The sequence below is a fragment of the Anolis carolinensis genome, chromosome 2 (genome assembly GCF_035594765.1).
Source record: "Anolis carolinensis isolate JA03-04 chromosome 2, rAnoCar3.1.pri, whole genome shotgun sequence".
NCBI lineage: Eukaryota > Metazoa > Chordata > Lepidosauria > Squamata > Dactyloidae > Anolis > Anolis carolinensis.
The window spans coordinates 153,159,489-153,175,023 of record NC_085842.1 but is presented as its reverse complement, the minus strand read 5'-3'; the positions used below and the strand labels follow the sequence as shown (position 1 = coordinate 153,175,023).

Here is a 15,535-nt window from a genome sequence, read left to right as displayed (position 1 = left end):
CCAGGTAAATGACCTTGGAGGGCTGCATCTGGCCTATAGGCCTTAGTTTGGGGACCCCTGATCTAGACTGTAGAATTAATGCAATGTGATAACATTAGACATAGGAAGGCCTGGAAAAAATGACTTTAATGAATGATTTCAGAGATTTTTTGTTTTTACACACTTCTCTTTTTCAATTTTTCCAGAAAAAAAATTGTTTTGGAAAAAATTGTTTTTTCCTCACTTCCCCATTTTTTTCCCCAGAGTTTGCCATCTTTACATACCACTTTAACTGCCATGGCTCCATGAGTTGCAATTTGCAGTCTTTGGTCTTCTCTGCCCAAGAGTGCTGGTGCCTCACCAAACTACCATTCCCAGGAGTCCATAACACTGAAACACGGGCACTTAGAGTAAGTGATTCTCGTAAATGTACTTTAAGTTGGTACTGGGAAACAGGGACACTTCATGAAACAGCTTCCAGAATCCAACAGCTAACATGGCCACTCTTCATACTACCTTGGAAATTGTGGAAGTTGTAATCCACCTAAAATATTTGTTCTAAGATACTGTCTCCACTTCCTCTGTGTGTCTGAATCCCTGGGATTGTTTGGGTCATTCCTGGTGATTGCTAATGCTTTAGCCAGCTCTCAGTAATTATGAATTTGCTGAAATACAACAAAATCAGTTGACTGAAACCTTATCTCAAAGGATGATGAGCCAAGCCTTCCATCTCCCTAAATATTTATCAGGTCTTGTGAAAAATACACTTTCATTTTTGATGATGAGAGGACTCTTTAGAATTATTAGACAAAATGGCTGTGTTTGAGGTTTCTAAATAGCTGTCAGTATCATAAAAGAAATCCCTTTTTTTGCAAAGAAAAAATAGGCACTGAATGATTAATGCCGAAGCTACGGTGAAAAGAGATGGGGAAACTGAAAGGGAAGCACAATTTATTCTTAAGATTTTTTTTATTCTTAAGTCATTTTCTCATATTTCTAATAAGTAGATTGAAGTTTAAATTACAAGCTCTCTGTAACAAAATCAGGGTCCAAACAGTTCAGAAGCCTTCTGATAACAATCATCTTCCTCCAGATAAGTTTCAAGTCATTTCTTCACAAAGACAAAGGCTCCATTCAGAGACAAAGAGGAACCTCAGAGATTTTCATTATCCTAATAATTCTAGCAGTGAAGAAAAGGTAGCGGCGGGGGAACACAAGCTTGAAATGACAAGTTGGAACGCAATGTGCCTGGTCCCAACCTCCTATTTATACAGTGCTCAGAAGGAAGAAGTAAGGGTTTATTCTGTTCAGAATTGCTGCAGGTAATAATCCAATTACATCAGAAAAGCAATATAAAATACAGTCTAGGACAGGGGTCCTCAAACTTTTTAAGCCGAGGGCCGGTCCACAATCCTTCAGACTGTTGAGGGGCCGGATTATCATTTGAAAAAAATACAAACAAATTCCGATGTACACTGCGTATGTCTTATTTGTAGTGCAAAAACAACAACAACAACAACAACAACAACAACAACAACGAAAGAACAATTCAATATTTAAAAATAAAAACAATTTTAACCAACATACATTTATCAGGATTTCAATGGGAAGTGTGGTCCTGCTTCTGGCCAATGAGATAGTCAAGTTAATTAGGGTTGTTGTTGTTGTTGTTGTTGTTGTGTGCCTTCAAGTCATTTCAGACTGGGTGAGCCTAAGTCTAAAATTTATTTATTATTTACTTACTGCATTTATTTACTACATTTGTATCACACCCTTCTCACCCCAAAGGGGACTCAGAGTGGCTTACAAATTATATGTACATACAATATATTATATTATTAGCATAGCACAATATTAGCATTATATGTTACTATATTAAACTATACCACTATACTGTAATATTATTAGTAATATCATATGTAATATAGAATATATAATTAACATTATTATATGGTATTATTATTAGTGTTATATTGTATTACATAATAATATTATTATCAATATTATATGTATATACAATATATTATGGAGCCCCGGTGGCAAACTGCGTTAAAGCACTGAGCTGCAGACCGAAAGGTCCCAGGTTCAAGCCCCGGGAGTGGCGTGAGCTGCCGCTGTTAGCTCCAGCTCCTGCCAACCTAGCAGTTCGAAAACTTGCCAATGTGAGTAGATCAATAGGTACCGCTCCGGCGGGAAGGTAATGGCGCTCCATGCAGTCATGCCGGCCACATGACCTTGGAGGTGTCTATGGACAGCGCCGGCTCTTCGGCTTAGAAATGTAGATGAGCACCACACCCCAGAGTCAGACATGACTGGACTTAACGACAGGGGAAAACCTTTACCTTTACCTTACAATATATTATATTAGAAAACTGAGGGCAGGGGCCAGGTAAATGACCTCGGAGGGCCGCATCCGGCCCCCGGGCCTTAGTTTGGGGACCCCTGGTCTAGGACCTACTGTCTAGATCAGGAGTGGGCAACCTTCTAGAGTTAGAGGGCTCAAGGGTGTCACTGGGGGCCAAGCTAGCCAAGAGGTTATTCTTGTTATAAGCCTTCAGGTCATTTCTGACTTATGCTGACCCTAAGGTGAATCTATCACTGAGTTGTCTGGGGCTGAAATTGTCTAACTCAACCAAGGTTACCCAGTAGGTTTCCACAGCCAAGCAGGGAAATCAAAACCTTGATTTCCAGAGTAGTAGTCCAACATTCAAAAAACTATATCATACTGGTTATTTTCTCTGCTAATGAAAATGGCCCAAACCTAATGCTTGCTCCATTCCAAAGCCCACCGAGGACCTGGTATTTCATAACCATTTCCATACTGCACTATGGAATGTTGATGACATCTTCCATGAAGTAAAAGACATTTGCATGACTGCATCATATTATATAGTAATATTAGGTAGCGACAGGTATTTTTCTCAATACGCCTACTGCTACATTTGGAAAAAATCAGCCAATTATAGTCCGGGGGTGGGGGGGGGGGGTGGGGGGGTGGGGGGGATGCCGTTGTTGGAGGTAAGAACCTAAAAGAGAAGTCCCAGGCTTTAGCTCTCCCTTGTTGAGGATTCTCCTGTTACGGCTAAGCTCAGGTATCTTCAAATCCAGGCAACATGATGGATAGAGTCATTACAGCCAGCCTTCTATATTCACAAATTCTATATCCATATATTTTATATCCACAGAGACAACCAAAAATATTCCAAAAAACAATTCCAAAAAAACCCCCTTTATTTCCCATTTTGTAACAGGGACACCATTTTAGTACACCGTTGAATATAATGAAACTAATGAACACACACAGATTTTGGTATCTATGAGAAGTCCTGGAATTAAACCCTAGCAGATACTGAGGGTCCACGGTGCATAAATACCTAAAGAAGCAACATCAAATGTAACAATATGCTTGAAAAGCCTATTTTGAAAAACAGGTTGGTCACTGTTTCATAAAAGTACTTTTACATTGTAGCATTAAAAAATTGAAAGTTATCAACCTGCTATATTCATTTGCTGAGGAAGAAATACACCAGGCAGGTTTCCATGGGAAAGTGCCTATACTGGCTACATTTTCAGTTACTTACCAAAGAAAAAGATCAGAGTGTTACAAACTGGCCTGTGATATTAAACATATTTTCTTTCTGCCTACTCATTGTCTTCTCATTACTCACAAAAAATTAAAAAGTGTGACATAATCATTCCAACTGTATGATGCCCCTTTGCACCATTTAATGTATCCTCACCTCCACATGTATAAAAAGAATTAAAAGTGGCAGGAATAACATTATCCCACCCCCATCCTGTCCCCACTCTTTCCTAGGAAGTTGCTATAAAAATGTTGCAATCATTTTTTTTATTTTTTTGCTGAAAGAAGAAAATAATTGTGGCAGAAAATAATAATTGCAAGTACACCATGATCCTCTCATCCACAGTTTCACTTACCTATACTCCAAAATGTATCCCTCACCCCAGAAATGTCTGTGGATCTCTAGGTCATCCAATGCAATTCTATGCTATTCATATGGCCCAAGTATACCACAGAATAGCACTAGAAGACCTAGAGAGGTCCATAAATGGAAGTGTTTGAGGTCCTCTCTAGCTTCTCAAGTGTTATGTTATGCTTCTGGCCCAAACCAACATATAGGTTTGCTATTATTAGCAGTTTCAGGTATCCATGGAGGTCTTGGAATGTATCTCCCACAGATATAACGGCTGTACTGTTATTTGGCTGCTCACTGGAGGGAAGGATAATAGAGGTAAAGATGAAGTACTTTGGTCACATAATGAGAAGACAGGAAAGCTTAGAGAAGAGAATGATGCTGGGGAAATGGAAGGAAAAAGGAAGAGGGGCCGACCAAGGGCAAGATGGATGGATGGTTTGACCTTGAAGGAGTTGGGAGAGGCCACAACCAACAGGGAGCTCTGGCGTGGGCTGGTCCATGAGGTCACGAAGAGCCAGAAGCGACTGAACAAATAAACAAGTTACTTCCACGCACTTGTCTTTTTTCAATAGACAGTGAAATAATAGCAAAGAGTATTATGTATTGTGCAATCTTCATTGTTTCCAATATATCTCTGAACATATGTGGGAGTTTCGATGCCTTCCCCCCCCCCCCCCTTCCTCCAAGACATATTGCTCACTTGCAGCCATTATGTTTGATTGGCATTTCTAAATACCCAATGACTGGAACCACCAATCACTCAAAGTACCAATCTTCATGACAAGCCCTTATCTTTCTCTATCAGTAGACTGTCAATCATTTCACCCCAACACTCCTTCCACTTTCCTCAATATGGAGCCGCCTGGCACAACCCAGCCACCCCTTTTTATTCTGCTAATTATAACCTTTATAAACCTCTCCCGTAAAGGATAGTGACTCAAAGCTTCAATTATTGCAGTTAAGTCCCTGCTGGGCAAAAGCTCCATTCCACAGAGCAGGTACAAGCAGTGCTAAGGAATGAACGCACCAAGCAACCTTCCATGGGAAAGGGTTGGAACTCACCTTGGAGGCCTCTCTCTTGCTTCACTCTGCGCAAGGGTCATAAAGGCACAGGGAGTGTGCTTATTCCAACCTGCCACTCTACAATTGTCTCTACAGCACAGCAATGGCGCAACTGTTGATGCTCAGCTGAACAAATGATTTGACAGTATTTTCTATGAAGACAGATTTGATGAAAAGCTGCTGCCTTTTGTCTCTTGTTATACTTGTCATCTATTTAAAATTGATCACAAGGAATTCTCAATGGTAGCAGGGTGGTACCTGCATCCCTTCAAATGCTGTTGGACTGTACATATCATAATCCTCACATTACTTTCTTGGTTTTGTTGTTAATTGCCTTCAAATCAGCCTTGACTTAAGGGAGCCTTTTGAATGTGGGACATTGAAATCATCCTATCATCAACAACCCTGATCAATCTTCTAAATTCAGAGCTGCAACATCTTGCTTGACTATCCATCTAGATTGTGATCATCCACTTTTCCTACAACCTTCCACATCTTTTCTAGATTTCACCTCTCCCCATGATGTGCCCAAAGTACGACGGTCTCTGTTTTAGTCATCTTGGCTTCTAAGGAGAGTTTGGTTTGGTGTTCTCTTGAACACTTATTTACCTTTTTAGCAGCCCACAGTATTTGCAGAACTATTTTCCAGCATATTTCAAATGAGTTGATTTTCTTCCTGTGACCTCTTTTTCACTGTCCAGATTTCAGAGCCACACATGGAAATGGAGAATACAATGGCGTTATACATTGTATTTTATACATTATAAAATACCTTGTTTTAGTATTTCGTTATACAGTACTGTATATCTTTACATGTCAGGATCTTGTCTAGTTTTGTCTCAGCTTCCCTTGCAAGTTTTGTCTTCTAATTTCTTGATCTTGCTAGCTGGAGCCAATGGGAGCTTGAGTCCAAGAGATTCTGGGCAGCTATAGACTCATTGTTGCTGCCAGTCTATGATAAGAAGCTATCTGCACACGTCTCTTTGCTTTAAAGAAGTGGGCATACAGAGACTTCTTCACTTCACTAGATGATTGGAAAAGTACATGATGAGATTACAATTTTAATGATATAAACAAGGCCAACATTAACTCAGATGTTCATTCATCAAATTCTTCATCAAAGTTCTTTGTGTAAACACTGCTATGCAAAAGGGGTTGAAGCACTGTAAAGTGATTTGCCCCATTACTCATTGTGGGGTTTTTAAAAGTCAGCATTGTTGTAATCCTTGTAATGTTTGCAAAGTAGTGTGTTGTGCTGCCCACATTGCACTGCGTATTACCACTTTGTTGCACTAGACAATAAAACAGCACAGATGAGAAAATACCATGACATTTTAAAAGTTCTTTTGAATTCTTCTCTAAAAATCTAAAATTCTCTGTAATGATTACCTGAAAGCAATAAGAAATTGTTATGTGCTACAACAGTGAAAGACTCTGTGTGGTCTAGTGATTTCAGTGTTGGACTGTGACCCTGGAAACAAAGGATCAATTTCTCACTTACTACTCATGGAAACCACTGGGTGATCACAGAGAAGTTGCACAAAACCCTGTAATGGATTTACTTTAGGGCTACCATAATTCCAAAATGAATTGAAGGCATATAATAATACCAGTGTAAAAACTTCATATCCATCTGGGTTACTTTTTACATGTGAATTAATTCTCAAAAAAGCAACTCATTTGAAATGGCAATGTTGCTTCTAACTGAGTTCTCATATGAAATTTATAACCACATGAGGCCAAAAAGGAATGAAGGAGAACAGGACTCAGGATCATTGACAAAGACCCCTTCTTCACTGCCATATAAAATCCAAATTATCTGCTTTGAACTTGATTATATGACAGTGTAGACTCATTTAATCTGGTTCAAAACAGATAATGTGGATTATCTGCTTTGATAATCCAGATTATATGGCAACAGGGCCGGCCGGAGATAAATTTATATATAAAGCGAGGGGGGAAATTGCGCCCCCCCCACCGGCGCCGCAGGAGGCGTGGCCATGTGCCGTGGGAGGCACATGGCCACGCCTACCGCAGCGCCGGCGGGCCCCGCCTCCTGCTCCCTGGCCCCGCCTCCTGCTCCCTGGCCCCGCCTCCTGCTCCCTGGCCCCGCCTCTCACGCAGCGTGGGAGGCGGGGTTACGGCGAGCAGCGCGGGAGGCGGGGCCAGGGCTGGCCCCGCCTCCCGCGCAGCTCACCCCGACCCCGCCTCTCACCCAGCGTGAGAGGCGGGGCCAGGGAGCACGGGCCAGGAGGCAGGGCTCTGCCCAGACAGGGCCTTGCCTCCCGCCCCGCGCGCCCTGGGCTTTTCCAGGCAGGCAGACTGCACTGGAGGTCCCTGAAGGCCGCGATCGCGGCCTGCAGGGACCTTCGGTGCAGTCTGCCTGCCTGGAAAAGGCCAGACGGGCAAGGCTGAGCTGCGTGGGAGGCAGGGCCAACCCTGGCCCTGCCTCCCACGCAGCTCACCCCGACCCCGCCTCTCACGCAACGTGAGAGGCGGGGCCAGGGCGCACAGGCCGGGAGGCAGGGCTCCGCCCAGACGGGGCCTTGCCTCCCGCCCCGCGCGCCCTGGGCTTTTCCAGGCAGGCAGACTGCACCGGAGGTCCCTGCAGGCTGCGATCGCGGCCTGCAGGGACCTTCGGTGCAGTCTGCCCGCCTGGAAAAGGCCAGACGGACGAGGCTGAGCTGCATGGGAGGCAGGGCCAACCCTGGCCCCGCCTCCCACACAGCTCACCCTGACCCCGCCTCTCACGCAACGTGAGAGGCGGGGCCAGGGCGCACAGGCCGGCCATCCAGGGCCATCCCAGCTGGCCATGAGAGCTCGCTCGTCACCGAACAGGCCTTCCTGTTCGCCGGCGAGCGAGCTCATGGTCCCCGCTGGGAGGGGGGAAGCCTGACGGCACCCCCCAGGCCCTGCGCCCGAGGCGGCCGCATCACGTGGCCTCCGTGTTGGGCCGGCCCTGTATGGCAATGTAGAAGGGGCCTATATACACTTCACTGAACAACTGACTGCTTGTGTTTTTGAAAACAGAGCTTTCCTCTTTGTCCTCTCACTCTGTGATACTACCTGACAACACAAGGTAATAGACATTAGGCAAGATGAGGCAACTGCATCAGGCAGCAGAAGCTGAGCAGGATTCAGTGGTTGCAGACTCCTATCCTGATCACCTCCCCTGTTGAGGGAAGAAAGAGCTGCATCTGCCAAATGCATAACTGTGGCATAACCCAACCAATCTCATATAAAACTAATGCCCTAAACCAGTGTTTCTCAACCTGGGATCCCTAGATGTTTTTGGCTTCCAACTCTCAAAAACCCCAGCAAGTTTACTAGCTGTTAGGATTTCTGGGAGTTGAAGGCCAAAAACATCTGGGGACCCCAGGTTGAGAATCACTGCCCTACACTAACCATCATCATCATCATTATTTATTACCCACCTCTCCTTGTGGGTCAAGGCAAGTTACAATATAACTAAAAAAATATCATTATATACTGTCAGCTCACCACAGCCGCTCCTGAATGAACACACGAGACTCTCTGTGGTATCACCAGGAACTTTTACTGTAGGAAACATGAACATCAGAAAAGCCAAGAATGGGAGGCTCCGGCCAACCCTCCTTTATATACCCTCCCCCTCATTTGAACAGTCTCTTCCCGCTCAGTAAAACCCCGCGCAAATTCCCCGCCAAGACCATCAGCCGTTTCTCCTCCGAGTCCTGGGACGCAGGTGTCTTATCAATGTCAGTGACCCTGAAACTCAGAGCCACATCCAGGCTCTAGTAGCAGGGTTCTGACATGGCGTCCTCCTCCCCTTCGTCCTGGAAGGAAAAGATTAAACACAACTATTGTTCTCCGCTGTCCAGAGTTCCTTTATACTTTTTTAACAGGCTGCAATGGAATACCGGGTGTACCTTTCCTAGGTCCTTTGGTAGCCTCAGCTCATAGGTCACTTCGTTTATTCTTTTTGCTACCCTGAATGGCCCTATATAGCGTGGAGCCAATTTCTTGGATGGGAACCCCAATTTCAGGTTTTTTGTGCTCAGCCAAACCAGATCTCCTTCGCCCAATTTGTCCCCCTCTCGGCGCCTACGATCCGCAAAGAGCTTGTACTTCTTTTGTGTTTCCCGCAATGCCTCTACCACGGTTTGCCACCCTTGCTTGATTTTGGCCGGCCATTCCTCGTCGGTCTGGCCCTCCCCTTCCTTCCACTCGGGTAGCCTGGGGAAAGGTGCCACCTCCTGTCCGTATACTATTTCGAATGGGGCACGACCTGTGGCCGAATGTACGGCCCCGTTAAAAGCCATCTCAGCAAACGGAAGAAGGTCCGCCCAATCATCCTGTCTATAATTGGTGTACATCCTTAAGAATTGGCACAGTGTCTGTTGGGTACGTTCGACCCCCCCGTTGGTCGCGGGATGAAAGGCCGAGCTCAGGTTCCTTTCTGCTCCTAACAGCTGTAAGAATTTTCCCCAAAATTTTGCAGTAAATTGGACTCCCCGGTCACTAATTATCTTGTCGGGACACCCATGTAGGCGATATACATGCTTCACATACAAATCAGCAAGTTTTTCAGCTGAAGGGAGTTTTGGCAGAGCCACAAAGTGTGCCTGTTTTGAGAATAGGTCCAATATTGTCCAAATGTATCTGTGGCCTCTGCTGGGGGGTAGTTCGCCTACAAAATCCATGGCTACGCATTCCCATGGCCTCATGGGCTCCACCACCTTCTGCAATAGCCCCTGGGGCTTCCCCGGTGGTGTTTTTCCCTCTGCACATAATTCACACTGCGTGACGTATCCCCTGGCGTCTTTCCTCATTCCGGGCCACCAGCATTGTTTGGCCAACAGTTTAATAGTCCTGGTGGGGCCTAGATGACCCGCACCCTTGTTATCATGGTACTTCCTTAACATTTCTCGTCTTAAACATTCAGGAATATACAATTTCTTATTTACAAACACCAAATCCCCACACAATTCTCCCTTTTCTTTGTTTGTTTGTAACCATTTGTCCATTCCATACGCTCGCTTCAACTCTTCCTCCCATATTTCTCCTCCCCCCGTGGAAATGGCAGTACGTTTGTTTTCTTTGGCCGCTTGTGCTCGAGTTAGTACTGCCAGGCCCCATTGCTTATCAAGAAAAATACTCCCTTCAGATTCCTGAATTCCTCCCCCGTGCTGAGGCATCCGAGAGAGAGCGTCAGCGAGTATATTATGTTTCCCCTGGAAGAACCTGAGTCTGAAATCAAAACGGCTGAAATATTGGGCCCATCTAATTTGCTTCGCTGATAGTTTACGAGGGGATCTTAGATACTGTAAATTTCTATGGTCAGTCCACACCTCAAACGGTGTTCCACTTCCTTCCAGAAAGTGTCTCCAGCACTCTAGTGCTTTTAGAATCGCTAAGGCTTCTCTCTCCCAAATCGGCCAGTTTTTTTCTGTATCGCTAAACTTTTTTGACAGATAGCCACATGGCTTCAGGTTCCCCCCCTCGTCTTTCTGTAGCAGAACTGCCCCATATGCCCGGTCTGACGCATCGCAATGTAATACAAAGGCTTTAGACATATCAGGGTGCTGTAGGACAGGCTCCTCAGTAAAACGCTTTTTAAGGGCTTCGAAAGCTTCCTGGCATTCTATTGTCCAGGTCAGTTTGGCCCCTGGGGCCTTCACTTTGGCTGTTTCTCCCCTACCTTTAGTCTTTAACAAATCCGTTAATGGCAAAGTGAGGCGCGCAAAGTCCTTGATAAATGTTCTATAGAAGTTTGCGAACCCTAGGAAGGATTGCAGCTGCTTCCGTGTTTTGGGGGCTTCCCACCCCCTCACGTCTTCTACCTTCGCAGGGTCCATCGCCACTCCCTGGGAGGAAATCCTATACCCCAGAAAGTCTATCTGGTCTTTATTGAACTCGCACTTGGCAAGCTTCGCATACAGTTTTGCTTCTCTCAACTTTTGCAGGACTTCCCTGACTAGTTCTATGTGTTGCTCCTTAGTCCGAGATACTAACAATATGTCATCTAAAAAAACAAAGACTCCCTTGTACAACAATGGATGCAACACTTCGTTGATTAATTGCATGAACGCGGCGCCTCCGCCGCACAAACCGAAAGGGAGCACACGATAATTGAATAATCCGAATGCACAGGAGAAGGCCGTCTTCCACCTGTCCTCTGGTTTAATCTGCAATTTATGGTACGCTTCAATTAAGTCCAATTTAGTGAATATCTGTCCCTCCGATAACTGGGCGATCAAGTCCTTCACTAAAGGTAGGGGGTATTTATTTCCAGAGCTGATTGCATTCAGGCCCCTGTAGTCAATGCAGAGCCTCAGCGTTTGGTCCTTTTTGCGCCTGAACAACACAGGCGCCCCTAGAGGGGAATTTGAAGGCTCTATGAAACCCCTCGCTAGGTTTTTATCAATGTATTTTCTCAGTTCCTCCTTTTCCCTAGCCGACATTGGGTATATTTTTGCCTTAGGAAGCTCTGCTCCTGGGACTAGCTCTATCTTCACTTCAACTCTCCGCTTCGGTGGGAAACTGTCTGCTTCCTTCTCATCAAATACGTCCACAAAATCCCGATACTCTGGGGGTAATTTATCTGCCAGTTCTGCTATCCTGATAGAGTCTTCCTCCCCCCTTTTCCCCGGCTCCCTTTCCACTTCCTGGCTCCCTCCTTCCAACTTCATCCTGAAGATCATGCTCTTATCCTCCCAGTTGATTTGCGGGTTGGCCTGCCCCAGCCATGGCATGCCTAGTATAACATTATAGCTGGCTATTTGTGATATCACAAATGACACCTTTCCTTCCCAACTCCCTATCTTACACTTTACATCTTCGGCACTGTACTTAGCTAATGATCCCGATGCTGTGGATCCGTCCAACTGCGAAAAAGCTATTGGGGATTCTAGGTTCGTTCTTTCGCATCCCAATCCCTCGGCTAATTCAGGGGAGATGATGTTCCTGGAACATCCACAATCCACAAATGCTTTGCAGGTTGCTTGTTTGCTGCCACTTTCCAGCTGAATGGGGACCACTATCATGGCTTTGTCCTGACTTACCAACCCCCCCGAGTGGTGCCTCATCGGTGGTTCTTCCTCGGCGCGTTTCCCTGCCACGGCTCTTGGTTTGGGCGGGCCTCCGCCTTCCCCTTTTCTCTGCCAGCACTCGGCAGCCCTGTGGCCCAAACGGCCGCACACGAAGCAGCCCCTCCTGCTGGTGCTCACGTTCCCTGTCGGCTCCGTTCTCCTCCTGGCTGGGGTTGATCCCTCCTTCCGGCTCCCCTCTTTCATCTGCGGCCGCTGCTGTAGCCCTCCTCGGTGCCTCCTCGCCTGGGCCAGCGATGTCTCGATGCGCCCCGCCAGCTGAATCCATCCGCGCAGTGTGTCAGGCTCATCACGATGCACCGCCCAGGAGAGGATCTCCCGCCTGAGCCCCTCTTTGAAGAGTTCTATCTTTGTCACTGCAGACCATTCCGGCACCTTTTCAGCGAGGCATTGGAACTCCTCCGCATACTCAGATACCGACCTCTGCCCCTGGGAGACGGTCTTCAACTCCTCCCTCGCCCGGATCTGCTCCAGTGGATCTCGGAAACGGGTCTCCAGGGCCCCCATAAAGCGTCGGAGTGACCCCAGACATGGGTCGCGCCGCGCGTGTAGTTGAACGTACCAGCTGGCCGCTCCCCTCTTCAACACTGCACCAATGGCCCGTACCCGGCTGGATTCCGTTCTAAAAGTGTGGGCATTGTCCTCCATATAGCCCCTCACCGTGGTCAGGAAAAAATCCAGTTCAGAGGACTCTCCCCCAAACTCGATCCTTAGTTCCTCTCGTCTCGGTAGGGGTCCCTGTGGTGGCAATCCCCAATTCTCCGCCCGTCGCAAGCCCCCTTGCGGGCCAGTGGGCCCCGCTGCTGCTTCCCTTTGTCCTGTGCCACGCCCGGCATTCGCCAGGGGCACCAGGGTCTCAGTTGGGAGCGTAGCCGGGATTCTCGGAGGCTTTTCCCCTTCGTCGTCACTCTCCTCCACCCGCGTCAGGCTCGTTTGGATCTTGGGCCGGGCACCGGGCTCCTTTCGCATTTCCCTTCCCTTCGGTGCTGGGAGGTCTGCAAAGCCCTGGCTGCTTCCCATGCTCACGTCCCACATTGAGCTAGCCCGGAGTTCCCTTCCTCGCTCCGGCTCCGCCAAAACCGCCAGGCGCTCCATCGCCCTCGACATCACTGCCAGGGTGGTCTCCATCGCCGACATCCTCTCCTCCAGAAACACCATCTTTTGCGGACCTGGGGAAGGTGAACCTTCCTCTCCTCCGGTGCTATCTCCCCGCACCACTCCGCGCCTCTGGGTTACCCCATTTGGCTGGGCATAAGCGGTGGATGACGCCAGGGCCGCCAGCTGGTGGAACTCAGCGTCCGTCTCGGGAGTGGCCCTTTCCGACCTTCCTCCTCCGGCGCCCAAGAGCTCTTCATCCTCCACTTGCATGTTACACCTCACCGCTACAGCGGGATGGTGTCCGTCTTCTTGGCTTAGTGTCAGCTCACCACAGCCGCTCCTGAATGAACACACGAGACTCTCTGTGGTATCACCAGGAACTTTTACTGTAGGAAACATGAACATCAGAAAAGCCAAGAATGGGAGGCTCCGGCCAACCCTCCTTTATATACCCTCCCCCTCATTTGAACAGTCTCTTCCCGCTCAGTAAAACCCCGCGCAAATTCCCCGCCAAGACCATCAGCCGTTTCTCCTCCGAGTCCTGGGACGCAGGTGTCTTATCAATGTCAGTGACCCTGAAACTCAGAGCCACATCCAGGCTCTAGTAGCAGGGTTCTGACAATATACAATACACATATTAAAATGTATTTCTACAAAATACATACACTGGTATTAAAATACACAGAACAATGAAGAAAATATAGTGGACAGAAGACACAAATTTAAATTTTATAATTAAAATTGCCTGGGTAGGCCTGCCAGAAAAGATAGGTCTTAATGTGTGTTTTAAAATCTGAAAGCTCATTTAGCTAAACAGTAGGGTTGTGCCCAGATCTATTCTGAAAAAAAGTATTCAGTTTATTCGGACACCCATAATGGCCATTTTTGGGAGGTTTGCAAAAATGGATCTGCAGGTGCACTGAAATCCGGCTACCAAAAACGGATTGCATTTCAGCCAAATTGCACAACTGTACTAAAGGGTGTAGCAGAGGACTGGTCCATACTAAAGGGAGGTCCACTCACACTCAGGCTATGGGCTGGAAAGAGGATATGGCCTTGTTCTTTAATTCAGGCAACAGGTCCTAATCTGATCTCTGATCAAAACAAAAAATAATAGGCATAACTTGATTCTCTCAGAATCACAGAGTTGGAAGACAATGCAAGGACTACTGATTCCAATGCTTACTTTAGAAAAATGCAAAACAAAATTCCTCCTGAAGGATAGTCACCCAATCTCTCTTTAAAAACTTCAAAGAAGGAGAGTTCACCATCATCTAAGGCAGTCTGTTTCCACTGTCAAATAACTTTTACAGTCAGGACATTCTTTCAGTGGCTAGGTGCAAACTCTTTCGTTGTAACGTTAATCTATTGGCTTTTTCCATCTCACTTTTCTTCTCTCTCTAGTTTCATACCATTCTTCCTCACCTCATAGTGCTTAACCTCATCATCTCTCCGCTTCACAACTGACAGGTGTTCATCATGCTCCGATTGTCATTTTTAGTGTGGGGGCAGAGAGGGAGGGGGACCTCTTACACTGTTCTGCAGCCGCCTTTCCCTGTGGGTTTCCCCCTCTCCTCTGGCCTCAGCTTTGCTCCATATTGAGGCCAATAATTACTGCTGAATAGACTTCCAGATTCCCATGCTTGTCAGCCTGCCCTCTCTACCCACCCACTCTTTTTCTATTTTGTTCTAAAAAAAAAGGGGGGGGGGGAGAAAACCAAGAGAGGATTAACAACATCTCACACCACCAAACCTCTGAGGCACGAAAGAGATGGAGAGGAAGCAGGCAAGATCATCTTAAACTCACAAGAAGTGAAGGAATAAAGATACCACTTGCACTAATTTATTATTATTTATTTACAGTATTTATATTCCACCCTTCTCACCCCGAAGGGGAGGATTACAGGGTGGATTACAATGAACACATATATGGCAAACATTCAGTGCCAACAGACAAACAACATATATAGACAGACACAGAGGCATTTAACATTTTGTTCCAGCTTCATGATTCCGGCCACAGGGGGAGCTGTTGCTTCACTGTCCACTAGTGGCTGTACTTCCTCATTCCTTTCCTCATGTTTTGCTGGCAGTTTTATGATGTTTTAACCCTAACCCCTCACCTCATATTGCTTCTCTTTATTAAATATCCTCTGGTTTCATATTTTGATGTTGACATAAGATTGTCAAACTAAATCTTCCATATTTAGAGATGTTATTAGCTGTCCTCTATGAAATAAGCAACATTCAGCACACAATATATTACATAAGGGGGATAGGTAGGACTGTTGTTATTAGCTGTCTTCAAGTCGACTTTGACTTATGGTGACCCTATGAATGATAGAACTCCATGTCATCCTATCCTCAGCA

At 46.4% G+C, this 15,535-nt stretch overlaps 1 protein-coding gene across 1 annotated transcript; it reads right to left on the bottom strand.

Moving 5' to 3' along the window:
* Positions 1-8,514: 8,514 nt before the first annotated feature.
* On the bottom strand, positions 8,515-13,790 carry LOC134296297 (uncharacterized). The gene is made up of 2 exons (XM_062970862.1): positions 12,023-13,790; positions 8,515-8,794 (listed from the first exon to the last, which is right to left on the bottom strand). Exons 1-2 carry the CDS (start codon positions 13,568-13,570, stop codon positions 8,753-8,755), a joined length of 1,590 nt encoding a protein of 529 aa, XP_062826932.1. The 5' UTR covers positions 13,571-13,790; the 3' UTR covers positions 8,515-8,752.
* Positions 13,791-15,535: the final 1,745 nt, after the last annotated feature.